Here is a 13,640-nt window from a genome sequence, read left to right on the forward strand (position 1 = left end):
ATTTGTTTTGAAAGCTTCAGTTTGGGAAAGGGGTGGTGTGGGTGGAAGAGGTGATGTGACCATTCTAGAAATGCAGGTTTGAAGTACTTTGCTTCATCTACATCCACAATTGGAAGCTAGGAACAAAAACATCAGTGCTCTCTTCCCTTGTGTCCTTTCCATCCCTCTGGCTGTAAAATGCTGAATGCAGTCTTATAAAGGAGCAGACAAAGGTGGAGGATGGATAGATGGGTGTATGCTCTTGTATGCAATTAATTTTCCATGGTAATTATTTTTATTATTTTAACTGCTGTAAGATTAAAGCTAGCATAAACGGAAAGGAGTAGATACTTTGAGTCTCCTGAGGGTTTGGTAGCCTTACTGGACTTGGAGGCAGCATGGAGTAGGTGGGTCAGCAATCTGACCATTCAGTGTCTTCATTCCCTTTATTTTGCTAGACCAATTTCCTTTGCTAAAACAGAGTGTGCCCAGAGTACTAATGCGCTCTGAGCCACCTTGTTTGGGGAGCCGCTGCAGGTTCTGCTGAAGAATGACTTGCTGGCTGCGTGGGGTGGAGCGAGCTGCTCTGGGGCCACACTGAGCTGAGCTGTGAGTGTCTTGAGCAGGCAGTTGAGGCTGCCTTGAACACTCAGAAAAGATTAAAGTGCTAGAAATGGTTAATTTCTGCTCATTGTGGAGATAATACTGTCTATAGGATGGAGTGGACTAGATACCTTCCCAAGCATTTTGAGAGGGAGCCAGTTTTCAAAGTCGGGTGCTCCTGACTCCCAGAATAGTATCTGTGTCCTGCTGTAAGATTTGCAGTTTGTGGCCTGCCTTCCTGCTGGATAACATGTCCTTGGAGTTGGCTGGAGTCTTCATTGTCCTTGTATATGGCAGACAGGAGAGTGATGGTGGAAAATCAGCATGGGACAGCATAGCAGTGGGTAGCTTTTGTTGGGTAGCAGATAATTTAAGGAAAGCAAGTTTAGAAGACTAGTTTATCCTGGCTAAATGACTTTATTGGTATAGAAGGTCATAACCAATTAGCAAGTTATGTTAGTTGTTAGCTTCCAACTCAACATAACCGCGTGCAATCTTATTTCACTGAGTCTATGAGTTAAAATTTCCTTTTCGTGGCATAAATCAATGCTTGCTGACCAGTAAGGAGATACTGTGATTTACTTCCCTCTTCCCCTGCCCTGCCCCTTCCAGATAGAGTTTTTAAATTATGGGTCAAACTCAGTGAATTGAGCATAGGGGTATCTCAAGACAGTTAAAATATCCATGTTTGTGATGGCTGCTCTGGCACTAGAAGCCGTGTGGCTCTTGGAACAGTTTGTCAGTTCACTTTGGTGTGTGAGCTGGGTGGCTCTTACCTTCACTGTGGGCTCTGGACTTGGCTGAGGGCTGGGAAACAGGGAGGAAGCCTGCCGGCAGACAGCCCGCTCTGGAGTGCAACTGAGCTAAAATTCATGATTGTAAGTGGCTAAAGGCTCTGTCATGTAAGTTAATAATGACAAAGCCCTGGGCCTTCGTGGCTCACTGTACTATTCTAGGAAGTGGTTTGTTTTCTTGCCTGGTTTGAAGACCATGGTTTGTTTTTTGCATCTTTCCTGTGTTTTTAGACTGTTCAATTCTCTGAAGTCCTGCTTTTTTGCAGAGTTCCTCACAATAAAACAATAACTTAGATTTAAGAGCTGCATAGGAAAGTATTTGCCAGGTTTTCGTGTCTTTCCTTTATTCTTTCTGGTTTTTTGAAGCTTATTTTGAGCACAATTCATCCCTGTCATAACTCGGCAAGATTTTGGTCCATTAGCCCTATCCAACTCCATATAATGGGGTTTTGCTTTGCTTTTCTGATTAGCTGGAGGCTTGGGATTAGACAGATTTTCACATCTGCTAACTTCCTATTTCATATCTTGTGATTTGTGAGGCTTAACCTCCCCTGACTTGTTAATGGATCACAAACCACCTGCTTCTTTTACACTAATCCCTCAGAAATATATAGCATAGCTTTGACTTGAATCTCTCCAGACTGGTTCCCCAGGGTAAAAAGCACAGAAGGATCAATCCTGGTCTGAACAAACTGCTTATTTACACTTTCCCTGCTCTTCCACAGGATTACCTCTCCAACCATGGCTGTCTGCCTTAACTATGAAGAAAGTTTGGTACCTTTATCGTGTTGGCCTTCTGGGTAGGGTGTAGGTGGAAAAGAGTAGTCTAATGGGGTGGGGCATATCTTTGAGTAGTTGGTGCTTTGGAGGTTAAAGCTTTGGTACCCTCTGACGGTGTTTGCTTTGAGCTAGCAATGTTAATGGAGCATGACAGCTTCAACCAAGGACTCTGAACTCAGGGTCTTGGGGCATCGATCCTCCTTTCTGCTCTCTTTTCCATTTCAAAATTTTCACCACTTCCGGCAGGGTAGCCCGGTCAGATCAAGGGGAAGGTCAGCTGCCTGGGCTAAGTAAGGAGGTGCCAGAGACATCATAGGTGCCTGCCAACCCTGAGCCATGCCTGCAGCACTGCTAGCCCTGCCAGCTGCTGGGGGCTCGGAGAGGGGCCTGGAAGGACATGGCTCTTGTCCTGGGCAGCACGGCACCAAGGTGTGCTTAGTCCTGGCTAAAGACCTGCACGTGAGTGTGCACTGCCTGTGTTGAAATGTTGGTGAGGTCTGTAGGTGAGGTGCTGCAATGGGTTTCTGTGATGCCTCAGCTTTTGCCTATCTCCTTGGCTGCTTCAGGCCAACTCCTCTACTTCTCTGTCCTTGCGTTTCTCACCCTGACTGATGTCTGTAGCCTGGCACGCGTTGCGGCGAGCCCCAGTGCGAGAGTGACGTGAGTGAAGTCCCCAGCGCAGCGAGGGCTGCTGGCAGTGGGCAGGGACACTCCGCAGCGCTCCCCTGGCACTGCAGCGAAGGAGGAGCCGGACTCTCTGAGCAGTGGCAGTGTGTACTAAGAGAGGGACAGGTGAAAGTCACAATTTCTGTTTTAGAGGTGAAGTGAGAGATAGGGCACAAGGTCATTAGATCAATTGCTGTTCTACCTGAGGCCAGTTTTCCCTTCCTTTTATTCACTTAACAGTTACTCTTTTGGGAGGGGGCAGTATGGGCTGCGTGTTTTCTGTTACCAGTGGCTACTGCTCTCTGCTGAGACAAATGCTGTTGCGTGTGTAAGGTGTTTGGGGAGAGTGGGGAAGGCTCCACTACCCGGGACTGTCCCAGGCTTGTTGTGGTGGGCTGAGGCACCAAGGCAATGTGCTATGGGCAAGATTAATGGGGAATTGGGGCCTCTTCTCCTTCCCTCCCCTCCCAGTCAGCGATGGTTTTGCTCCCAATGGAGATGATTATATTGCTTACCAGAAGTTTACTGCTGCTTGCTTTTGCAGTTCGTCTTGCTGAGAGATTTCTGCAAGGCCCTGAGCAAGTTGTTTATTCAGATACGTCCCTTGGGTCAATAGTTTTGGTGTGATAAGTCTCACTTCTCAGCTGGCCAGCCACTTCTTGTGGTATACTCAACAGTTTCTGTCCTGTCTAGTGTTATGGTCAGGCACAGAAATTTAGCCCCTCTACCTCCCCTTCCCCCCCACCCCCCCAAGCGCTTTTCTGAAAGATCCCCTTTTTCCTTCTTTCTGGCCTTCTTACTCTGTTCTAGACATGCTGGTTTGGTGCCCAGTACATTGGGTCACTTTTATGGCAGGGGACATAATCCATTAGGGCTGTTGCACAAACTTTTGTGGTTAACCTTTCTGTCCAGCTTGAGCAATCAGAGACTCAGGGCTCCCAGATGCTAGAAAGGTAATTATTTATGGTACTAGCACATGGTACTCCTCCACATGGGAGAGACTTGTGATTCCCCTCTGGGCTGCTCTTTTTCTTTGGATTTTTGGTTAACCCCAGCTCAGTCTGTGAGATTAGGGGATGAAACAGCTTTTTGGGGCTGCTTTTGCTGCTGCTCTGCCAGCAAGGATAGCTCTTTGGTTTTCTTTATACACGTGGTCACGTCAACTCTTTTTGTTCTTCTGTTTCCTCCATCTAGGTGTGTTGTTGTGCTGTTCAACCCTAGAAAAAATAAGCAACACCATATTCTGAACAGTTCCAGGTGAGTGAAGCTTTAAGCTGGGCTTGCTTTCTGTGGGAGGTGAATTCAAGGTTTTTATGGCTTGAGTGAAGTGCAGGAGCTGCTGTTGCTCCAGGCTAAATCCCTTCAGTGAGAGCCACCTTGGGGACAGGCTGCCTGCTGGTTTGACTCCAGCTCCTTCTAATGTGAGGTGCTATTGCTGACGAGGTACCACCTCATAAACATTGTGGTCCCATGAGGAACTGCTAACAGGCATGACATGGAGGAGATCTTAGTAGAACTCCATGGTATCTGACTTTTTTTTTCCCCTCCACCTAAAACTATGACCTCATTATTGAAGCCAGGACTGGGACATGGTCCTGCATCTGGAATAAAGGCACAAGGATGAACCTCGGCTTTTGGAGCTTTTCCGATGCTGTAGGCTTGCTGCTTGACACTTGGGCAGCAGGGAATCCCCGTGGCAAATGTTAGACCTCTGGTAAAGCAAAACCATTGTGTCAGGCTATTATGTGTGATTTTAACCTCTTTCCAGTTTGTCCCAACGTACTCCCCAGTCATGATGTATTGAAACGAAATCACATGTTGAAAGTGTTTCTCAGTGTCATTTTCTCTGTTTTAGGAAAACAATCACAGCACTTGCTTTCTCTCCAGATGGAAAATACTTGGTTACAGGAGAGGTAAGTGTGAGAGGAGAGAGGGCACACCTTGTCCATTGCATTTTGAAGCAGTGCAGAGGGTGTTAGAAGAAACAAGCCTGTGCCTTGACACAGAGAAATCTATTTCAGTGTTGCATCTCTGGGTGGACCTACTGGGTTATGGGTGGCTCTGGGTGCTCCTGCTGGCAGTTTTTCAGCGTGTTGTCTCTCATCAGCTTGGGGGATGGATCTTCTGCGGTGGCGTCTGTGCGCTGAAGTGAAAATAAGTGGAAGGACACACAGCATGGCTCTACTCTAGCATCAATGAAGAGTACTTGGATGGTCCTTAATCTTGGTCTGAGTTTAGCATTGTCCCTTTAGGATTTCAGGAAGTAACTGAAGCCTTTAACAGTGTCATGGAAAAAGTGAAAAGTGCATGTAGTATGGAGCTTTAGGAATAGTGACAGAAGATGCTGGTGCCTGTGGTTTGGCATTGTATGTTTGGCTGGGGGCGACAATTGCTTCCTCTTTCCAAACATGCCCAAGGCAGAGAATAAGGATGAGTACACTGTGTGTCTGTTCTGCGTTAGAAGTTGAAGACACGGGCTGTGTGTCATGAGGTTGGAATTGCTGGATGTTAGAAATCCACAGAAATGCTGACTGTCCCACGTATGGTTGGGCTCAGTTTGCTCTTGTGTGTGATTAATGGTAATTTACCGCTAGTCTCTGTGCCTCTGTAAGATGTGGGGAGGGAGCATGTGTGAAACAGGTCCCCTCCTGAGCCTCAGCCACATAGAAGGGAAGTATGTCACAGCCCTGTGTCGGAGCTGTCAAGACGGAGACTGTTCCCTCCAGCTTCCCAAAAGCTTTTGAACAAGACAATTAAAACTGTTCCTTGCTTAGCCACCATGATGGCAGCTGTCATGTCACTGGGTGGCTCCCAAGCTGGGCCTGAATCCTGCATGGATCAGGCCAAGGATTGAAACAACAGTGTTTTGGGATGGAGGCTACCTTGACACAGAAAAAGTAAGCACAAATTTTCCATCAGAGCATCAGAGCTTGTTGTTGTTATTAACTTTTTCGTGAAAGCATGAGGTTTTATAGCTGTAATTTGTTTTGATGCCTCCTTACACTCTAAAAGTCTTAATGTAATAAAACCCCTTTATATTAAAATTATAATATATGTAATATTTTTTTTTCCTTCCTGGTGTTCAGTTCTGATGATTCTGGTGCCTTTTTTAATTTTTTTTTTTTTTTAAATCCCTGCTCTATTCTTTTCATGAGGAGTAGGAAAAGTAGTGAAAAATGAAGTGGGTATTTTTCTTACTGACAGCTCAGACTTCAGTTTGAAATTTCATTGGGGTAAATGGCAAGTTCAAATTTAAAACAAAAAAAAAAAAAAAAAGAAAAAGCATTTCCAGTTATACTTGAAAGCTTTTTTTTTGTCTTGTTGCAAAACATGTCTCCTCTTGCCCTGTTGTAAGACCATTTCTCTTTTCAGTATCCTCCCACGTGTCTGGCATTTGAGTTATTACTTGGTGTAGCAGTGTCCCCTGCCGGTGTCAGCGGTCTCGTCTTAGTTCAACCTCTGTCCTGTGGGAGGTCCCATAGGGAAACGCTTTCTGAGTTCACTTTGTCAAGCTCACTTCTAGCAGCCTCATGCTAATTCTGCCTAGTAACACCTTAGTTTTCTGCATGGCTGGCTTTTCAGGAAGGAGACCATGGAGGTTAGTTCTTGGCCACCATACATATTAAATGTCTTGTATATTTCAAATCCAGAAAAATGATTTTTTTTTTTTCTTTTTATTTTTCCTTTTTCCCCATAGAGGCATAGATTCCTCATCCATGGGGATCACACAGAGCTCACTTTTGGTGAGCATTTCTTAAATGGTGAAGTACGAATTCAATTTGTTAAGGTCTTGGGGTGTATGCTAAGATGCTGGGAAATATAAATGTATTTATGTATGTATATACACACATATGTATGTGTGTGTTTAAGTACAGTAGTTGCTTTGAAGAGCAGCTGATTCAGCTCATTGTAACATCTTGCCAGCCACCTTGAGACCTGAGCTCTGCCTTGCAGGAGGGAGAACTGTACCAACTGCAGTAAAATCTGACCACGGTGTTTTTTCCAGGCCACAAGCAGTTGCTTGGCAAAGCTTTTGAGCAAGACAATTAAAACATGCACAATTCTGAGTTTTTACAGCTTCAACTTCTCCTTGTGATCAGACTTGCCTCTCCCACACAATCAAAGGATTTATCTAAAACTGATCAGAAAAGGTACCATTTTGCCATGTTGCCATGGATATGTTGTCTTGCAAGCTATTGTTTTGACAGACTTCAGTGTGAAATCATGAGCAGGCTCTTGAGTAGGATTTACCGATCAGGCACATTTTTGGCCAGCATTTCAGCTCATCTCGTGTGCGTTGTTCTATTTTGTTTTAATAACAAACAATTAGACAGAAGAATAAAATTGTCTGGCAGAAGGTGCTGGCTGAATTGGCATTTCTGAAGTCCAAGACCTGTTTCTCTGGAGAACAAGCGTAAAACCAGAGGCTCTGTTCCCTCAATGTCTCTTTCTCTGACACTACCCTGCCCATGCTCTTTCAGGCAGCTTGCATCCATGTGTTGCTGCTAGTCTCCCAGAGGCCTCTCTCAAATGGTGTGTGATAGTTATCACAACAGTCATGTCTGGCATGACCTGGCTTGATATCTTGGATGGTCATATTGTGTTAGGAGCAGAGGATGTGAGGGCCTTTTGGTTCACTGAGTCCAAGGATACGATCTATTATAATCCTTTTCATGAGCTGGCTGTGAGTTCCCATTGCAGAGATCAGGGATGTGCATCAAAAGTATTTTTCTAGTCTCTGGCTGTTTTGTGAGTAGCATAAGAAAAGGATTAAAGCAGGGGAGATCGTATTAATTCTTTCAGACACCTGTTGAAATGCATATACTCCTTAGGTTGTCAGTCCCAACTTGGGCTTTAAAGAGTCAAAGGAACTGAGGTCTAACCTCTAAGCCTATTGTGAACGCACCATCTAGACATCTTTTTCCAAGCCCCCACATATTTGCGTGCTTCAATCTGTCAGAACTGACCTCGAGGGTTACATTTCCTGTTCTGTGTGTGTTCTTGTCCCCTCCAGAGCGGACACATGCCAGCAGTTCGGGTATGGGATGTGGCCGAGCGAACCCAGGTGGCTGAGCTCCAGGAGCACAAGTATGGCGTGGCCTGCGTGGCCTTCTCCCCCAGCTCCAAGTACATTGTTTCAGTGGGGTACCAGCATGACATGATTGTCAACGTGTGGTCATGGAAGGTAAGTTCTCCAGAGGCTGGGTGGACCGCGGGGTGTTGCTAAATTAAAGAGAGTGGACAGTCTTTCTGTAAACTATTTCGGTTCCATCTTGCTTTCTGCCTTCTTTTTAATTATTATTCTGTTGTTTGTTTTTGACATTCATAGACACGGACAAGTTTGGACATGAGAGAGAGCTATGATCCCTTAGGGAAGGTCTAAGTCACTTCAGTGAAGGGATATTCTCTATACTTGGAGACGTGTGACATCTTGCTGTCCAGTCAGAAAAGCCTGGACTTCGAAACCTTGTCAAAGTCTTGTGCTTTTTTAAAGGCTTATTAAAAACTAATTTATGAGGTTGAGGAAGGAAACTCTCATCAGCCAGGGATTTCTTTTGTGGTGTAGTGGATGCTCTTGGCTTGTTTTGTTTTTGTTGTGTCAGGGTTTGTGACACTCTAATCCCATCCTTGATGACTGAGAAAGGGAACACAGAGAAAGCACAGTGGGTGAAAGCTGATGGAGGTCACTCTGTCTGCCACTGGATTGGGGCAGCACTCTGTGGAAACAAAACCCATGTCTTATCCTCTAGACAACATTTAAATGCGTGCTGTTTGTATATAAAAAAAGAAACACTTACTGTCACTAGGCTTGGAGTCTTCTGTATTAATAAATGCTAAGCACTTACTCAGCTACTGCTACCTCTTCAGGTGCTGTAACCCTCTCTAAAAGAGATGTGATTTAAAAAAAACTTCAATGTATCTGTTAAATCTCATGCAGCTTGTAAGTCTGTGCTCATTTAGTATGTTACTCTCTTCACCACATTTCCTGTGTTGTAATTTAAGCTCTGTCTGTTAGTTCTCTCCTGCATGAGCTAAAATTTGACCTTGCTATTTTTTTGTATAGCTGAACTCTGTAGTGATAAAACCTAAGTGTGTTTGTTAGTGTTGAAATTCGAGTGCTCAGCCTTTTGGTTCTTTCTAGTTATACAAATGAAAGTAGTGACTTGGAGATGGTGATAATGCATGGCATGTGTGGGTCTGAGTACACGTAGCTTTGTTTTCCCTTGCTTATGGAGGTTTTTCTGTTCACTGTGATCCTATTTATAATTATGTGCATGAGAACCTGTGAGGTAAGGATTATCTCACTCTCTCTGTGTGCTGAAGAACACAGGCTCTAAGCATACGCTCCGGACTGTGACTCTCAAGAGGTCCAGCTAGCCTCTATTTTGCAAGCTGGGTACCAAAACTAGAGAGACTTTACCTGACTGAAATCAAAGAAGAGTAAGAGACCAAGATGTGAAAACAGATCTCCTGAAGCATTTTCTTGCACTTTTAACCACAGGCCATCTTCTATCCACTGTGCTACTGCTTTGGTTTCCTCTTTTTCCTGACTGGGAGACTTGGTCAGTCATTTGGCTGTGATAGAAAAGAAAACCCCTGTTGTCTGTAGAGTCCCCTTGCTTCCCTAAAGAAAGGCCACAGCAATGATCCAGATGTTGAGGTCTGCAAGGGCCCTAGGTGGCTGAGCTGTCTTGAAAGAAGTTATGTTAATGGCAATCCCCCTTGCTTTTCCCCCAGTCTAGGTTGGGGGGTCCTCCGTGGTGATGGTGCAGCAGCCTAGACTCTTCTGTTGCCAGTTTCTTCACTTCTGTCAGCACATAGTCTGATGGGGCCCTTGGAGTGATGTGGTTTGTGTGCTGAGGGCATTGCGTTGGGAAGACTGGGAGCAACCAAGTCCCTAAAAGGAAGGGTAAAGGAAGCAGAGTGAGAATAGAAAGTGGTGTACTGTTGTCAACCATGTGCTGCATGGTTGGAAACCCACCACAGGCAGAGGGGAAAACTTTTTTATTCTCACTTCTACCAATCCCTGGGGAAAGGCAGGGGGAGGAAAACTGAGCGCTGGTATCGTGGACAGGGAGCACCTGCCATCTGACTGTTCTGCTTGGGCAGTGTCCGTTCCTGTTTTCTGTCCCTGCCATGTTCTTCCTCCTTTCCCAAACTCTTTGACATTTTGAGGTGCATGTTTGAGGTGTAGCAGATTTTGCTTTGTCCCTTCCAATACAGGCATGGTCATCTTGTGTTTTGGGTCTTTCGATAAAGCGTCGTGTCTTTAAAGAGAAGAGAGAATTTATGGAGGAACCAGTACTGTTTTCCCTGCGGAAAATACCTGGTCCCCGTCTTGAATGCCTTGCTCTTGTTGCTGCCTGGAGGCTGGGGGAGCTTCTCTTTGTGCTGGCCTACGTATGGTTTTGCTGTTTAGAAGGGGAAATGGGTTTGCTCTGAGCTCCAGGTGATTGTGAAACCAACATGTTTGTCATGGCTCAGACAGAAACTTCCTGCAGGCACTAGGACCTGCTGATTTGTTCTAGATCCCAATCAATGTGGAAATGGAATTTAATGTAAACGTGAGTTGTACTATCTGCCAAATCAATGCTCCTAGCTAATGCTGGGGAGATTGTATTCAGGGATGAATGGGGAATAGTTTGGGCCTAGTCTTTTCCCTGCTGCAGCATTTGTACTGGATATGTGCCTGTGACTGAAATAAGTTTCCTTTGGTTCTGAGCAAAGAAATTAAGCTATCTAAACAATTATGTTTCCAGAAAAACATTGTAGTGGCAGCCAACAAAGTTTCAAGTAAAGTGACAGCCGTGTCATTCTCAGAGGACTGCAGTTACTTTGTCACTGCTGGAAATCGACACATCAAGTTCTGGTACCTGGATGACAGCAAAACCTCCAAGGTGAGAGAAGGTGCATCAAGGCCAAGCTATGAAGAGGCATTTCCATCTTACGGCAGGGTGGATTTTGCCCCAGTGAGCTGTGGGAAGTGGGAACTCTCTGATTTTGCTGGGATTCAAGGATAGCCCTCCACCCCTGGCTCTGAAGTCTCAGTCTCCCCATGGGCTGGTAGCACCAAAAGCTTGTCTTATCCTGCGCTGAGGTAGGGGCATGGCTCCTGGAGTTGTATAGCAGCATGCTTGTTCTTTAGTAGTCACATATACCAAAGGACAAAAAAACTAGAAAAGAGCTGCAGTCATTGAACAACTTGGAGCACAGAGGTGGGGAGAGCTGTTTGATGTTGGTACGAGCATCTCAAAAGGTTGTGAGTGTTATTTTGAAGCATCAACTAAAGTGTTTAAACTTTTAGCTGTTTGATTCTTCTCTGGGGGACAGAATCCACGTATGATAATTCTTCTGTGTGCTCATGAACATGTTCCTACTTCATGCTTGAACCCTGCTTTGGCATTTGGTATAAATCACAGATTGGCCATGGAGGGGTTGTTCTTCCGATGGTTGATCTGCCATCTCTGGGTCATATGTTTGGATGCGCAGTTTTGGTGGCACTAGTGGTGTTCTGTTCCACTGACGTGCTAATACTGATGGTCTCAATACAGTATGCAACCAATGGGTCTGCAGCAAGTAAAACGTGCCACTACGTCTCCTTGTAGGCTGTTTGCAGCTCTCTTTCTGTGAGGCGCTTCAGCACTCAAGGGTTGATGTTCTAAAAAATGTCTGTCTGCCTGGAGTGCCTCGCTCTGTTTCTAACAAACTGTTTTTTATTGGTAGGTCAATGCCACAGTCCCCTTGCTAGGTCGCTCAGGTTTGCTTGGAGAACTGAGGAACAACTTCTTTGCAGATGTGGCATGTGGAAGGGGCAAAAAAGCTGACAGCACCTTCTGTATCACATCCTCAGGCCTGCTCTGTGAATTCAATGAAAAAAGGCTGCTAGACAAATGGGTGGAGCTGAGGGTGAGTTTTACGTCCTCCTGTCCTGCAATATTTGTGCCTGGTGAAGCAGAGCAGGAACAACAAATACTAAGAGCACTCTGGGAGTGCAAGCTGACCACACCAGCAGCGAAAGTCATTGGGCCTGTGCCACTTTGCGATTTACTCTGGAAGGCCAAGCAAAAATAGCATTGCTTCTTGGCAAAGGGATTTTATTAATCATTGAGGCTCGCTCATTCTCAAGCCTCAGCGTTACAGCTACTGCCCTTCTCGCAAAGCAGTGTCCTGATATAGCTTTGGCAACACCTGTGTTGTCTCTCCTGGCTTGGCCTGGACAAGAAGGATTCTGATTTCTACCCACTCTGCTGTGTCTTACTTGGCTTGTGCATCTCAAATGCAGGTTTCCAAGGTGCTAGTTGGTTTGGTTATTCTAAACCACCAGGTTGGCCCATAGTTAAGAATTTGATGGTGCTTATTTTCCTTTCAATTGAATGTAAGACGCCTACCTGAAAGGATCCAGTGTATTAAAATCAAGGGAAAAATCTTTCCACGCTTTCACTCAAGTGAAATGCCTCTTCTTTTCTTTCCTTTCCTCTCTAAAATCTGCTTTTCACTCTCGCTCAGAATACAGACAGCTTCACAGTAAGTTGGAAAAAAGTTTTGCATTAAACTCATCCCCTTATCACCACACTCCATTTTGTACCATTTTCTGCCATTTGTACAGATCCCAGTGGGAAGGGGAAGAAAATCCATTTTTTTCCTTTTCTTATCGCCTTGTGACAGGTAATGTATTGGCGTGCTAGTACAGGGTGAGGTGCTGCTTGTCTGCCAGTGGTGCTGAATGTCACAGAGGAACAAAAACCAATGTTCAGAGTAAGACTCAGCTGGAGCAACTGTGTAGCTCTGCTGACCTCCCACCACAGTGGGTGGCAGAGGAACTGGGCTTTTTCCTTAACCACTTGGAATCTGCAATGGACCTTGACTGGGAAGCTCCTCAGAAAGGAAAATTGGATTTTTAGGCTTTTCCTTACTCCCATGGCTCGACTTCACTTCACTTCAGCTCTTCTGACCATGACTCCTTTGTCTGTCAATTTGCTATTCTCCCTGTCGTGTGTCTGGTGACCTTTGAAGTGAGAGTGCATTGCTTATTCGCCTTCTTGTGTGCTGTATCCTCCTCAGACCACTGTGGCAAACTGCATCTCTGTGAATCATGACTACATCTTCTGTGGCTGCGCTGATGGCACTGTGCGGATTTTTAACCCTCTGAACCTTCACTTTGTCACCACACTGCCGAAGCCGCACTTCCTGGGAACAGACATCGCAAGTGTGACTGAGGCCAGGTACCGTGGAGAGGGTGGAAGGGAGCAAGGGAGGCTTGTGGGGGTTAGAACTGTTCCCCAGACCTTTGCCACCTGGAGTGTGCTCTTTTTATGGATTTAAATTGGCAGCCTGTTGCAGATCTCCCTGAGTTGCAGCCTTGCCTTGTGTGGCTGGGCTACAGCCCAAAGCTGCTTGCTGGACTACACAGCATATCTTGCTCCTCATCTCCCTGGGATTGCTCTGGTCTGGTGGCCTTTTGACATTGGTTGCTATGAGCAAGTAGGCAGAGGGCACAGGGTGCTGCGGCACACTTCAGTTGTTCCTGTACCATGGCACATCCTTTGCTTATCACTGGTAAGGGCTGAAGACACTCCTCCATAAGAATACAATGATGTTGTGAAGAGATGTCCAGGCTGTCATGGGGCACTTTTTCAAAGGCTCCCTTGGAATCTTTTATAGACCCAAATCTCCTGCTATTGTCTGTAGGCTTTCTTCTCCCTCAATTTTGTGCATTCTGTTGTCTTGTTTTCCTACCTTGGTTCAGTATCTTCTGCATTGGCTCTCTCTTTCTCACCTTCTGAGATGGGTAATGTGATTTCTGTACAGTTCTGTCTG

General features: G+C 45.5%; 1 protein-coding gene across 4 annotated transcripts in view; it reads left to right on the top strand.

Moving 5' to 3' along the window:
* MAPKBP1 (mitogen-activated protein kinase binding protein 1) overlaps positions 1–13,640 on the top strand; it is a 102,970-nt gene that overhangs the window by 49,210 nt on the left and 40,120 nt on the right. For all 4 annotated transcript variants that reach the window (XM_075502771.1, XM_075502773.1, XM_075502774.1 and 1 more), the window contains exons 4-9: positions 4,017–4,079; positions 4,678–4,735; positions 7,837–8,007; positions 10,583–10,720; positions 11,547–11,729; positions 12,885–13,045. In XM_075502771.1, coding sequence (XP_075358886.1) covers positions 4,017–4,079; positions 4,678–4,735; positions 7,837–8,007; positions 10,583–10,720; positions 11,547–11,729; positions 12,885–13,045 — 774 coding nt within the window. The remainder of the gene's footprint in view (positions 1–4,016; positions 4,080–4,677; positions 4,736–7,836; positions 8,008–10,582; positions 10,721–11,546; positions 11,730–12,884; positions 13,046–13,640) is intronic.

The sequence above is a fragment of the Mycteria americana genome, chromosome 5 (genome assembly GCF_035582795.1).
Source record: "Mycteria americana isolate JAX WOST 10 ecotype Jacksonville Zoo and Gardens chromosome 5, USCA_MyAme_1.0, whole genome shotgun sequence".
NCBI lineage: Eukaryota > Metazoa > Chordata > Aves > Ciconiiformes > Ciconiidae > Mycteria > Mycteria americana.